The 1,205-nt window shown below is 45.8% G+C and overlaps 1 protein-coding gene across 1 annotated transcript; it reads right to left on the bottom strand.

Annotated features, from left to right (window-relative positions):
- Positions 1-3: 3 nt before the first annotated feature.
- LOC103522274 (sodium-independent sulfate anion transporter-like) lies at positions 4-947 on the bottom strand (the record flags this gene model as incomplete). Its single annotated transcript, XM_017448988.2, has 2 exons — positions 775-947; positions 4-245 (listed from the first exon to the last, which is right to left on the bottom strand). Coding segments are annotated over exons 1-2 (372 nt in total), but the record flags the coding sequence as incomplete, so codon positions are not given.
- Between the last annotated feature and the right edge of the window lie 258 nt (positions 948-1,205).

The raw sequence follows: 1,205 nt of genomic DNA, 5'->3' as shown, positions 1-1,205 counted from the left end.
CAATATGAACACGATGTTCACCACTATGCCCACTATAATGCCAAACTCCAGGCCGAGTAGTAATGAGAACACGAACGTTGTGAAGAGAGGAATAAGGTCGGACTTTTTGGTTCGCCACAGCATGACAACGGCGTGATATTCCAGCATGTAGACCATGGCGGTTATGATGACCGCCGCTAGGGTGGTCTTGGGGATGAAGTAGAAGGTTCGGGTCAGGAACCCGAGAGCCAGGAGGACTAGGGTGCCTGGAACAATGGGAAAAGCGGTTGTTACATGTCTGGTTGCTCCTCTCTTGAGAGAAAGTATGCAATAATTCCTGGGACTCTACAGGCACGAATTTATGATTTCTAAATAGCAACTGCTTTTGCTCGATATCTCGGTTAGGAAGCTTTTGCGGTAACATGTTTATAGCGTCAAAAAGTCTTAAACCGACCTCCTGGCTCTATGGTTTGAAAAAAATTCCGACCACCCTGTATAATAAATATATAAATTGTGAATGGCTTTCATTAAGTTAAACTTCCACTTTATCCTATCTCCTATCCCACAGAAGACGGGGGAAAAAAAACCGCGGCGCAAACGAGATCCATTAAAATGTTAAAACTTAAAACGGCTTATCGACAAAATGTTCCTAATTTCCCAGCACTACTTTAAGTCCCTCTCGCCAGACCATCCCAACATCAACCCTACTTACCTTACCGCACACAACTCCACAAAACGTCAACCGATTTCGACGGAAAATAACCTAAACCCTTCTCTCCACCCTCAGTCCCTCACCGGTAAAGAATCCGCCAAATGGAGTCTTCACTCCGGAGGCGTGATTGACAGCAGTTCTGGTGAAGGATCCGGCTGTGGGAATGGACTGCACAAAACTCCCCGCAATATTGCACAGGCCCAGCGCTATCATCTCTTGCGTTGCGTCGAGACTTTTGCCTTTGGCTGAAAAAAAGAGGAAGTGAGTTGTCGATTAGTGGTTTGTTCTAGGAACGACTTCGTACTTCCTAACTTTTTATTCTATGCTCTAAAACGGGTTTCAAGAAATGTACGGCTTGGTAGCTATAGTTAAAATATGGAAGCTCACCTAAATGTAGGATCCCCAGGAACAGGATGACACAACCAGATAGGAAACTCAGTAGAATGGCGAAATCAGCTCCGTGAGATTCGACGTACTTCTGGGACATCAGGGCCATGATGGCCGTGGGGCCGAT

The sequence above is a fragment of the Diaphorina citri genome, unplaced genomic scaffold (genome assembly GCF_000475195.1).
Source record: "Diaphorina citri unplaced genomic scaffold, Diaci psyllid genome assembly version 1.1 scaffold7717, whole genome shotgun sequence".
Lineage (NCBI taxonomy): Eukaryota > Metazoa > Arthropoda > Insecta > Hemiptera > Psyllidae > Diaphorina > Diaphorina citri.
The sequence above is the reverse complement of the archived record's forward strand: the minus strand, read 5'-3'. Positions and strand labels throughout refer to the sequence as shown.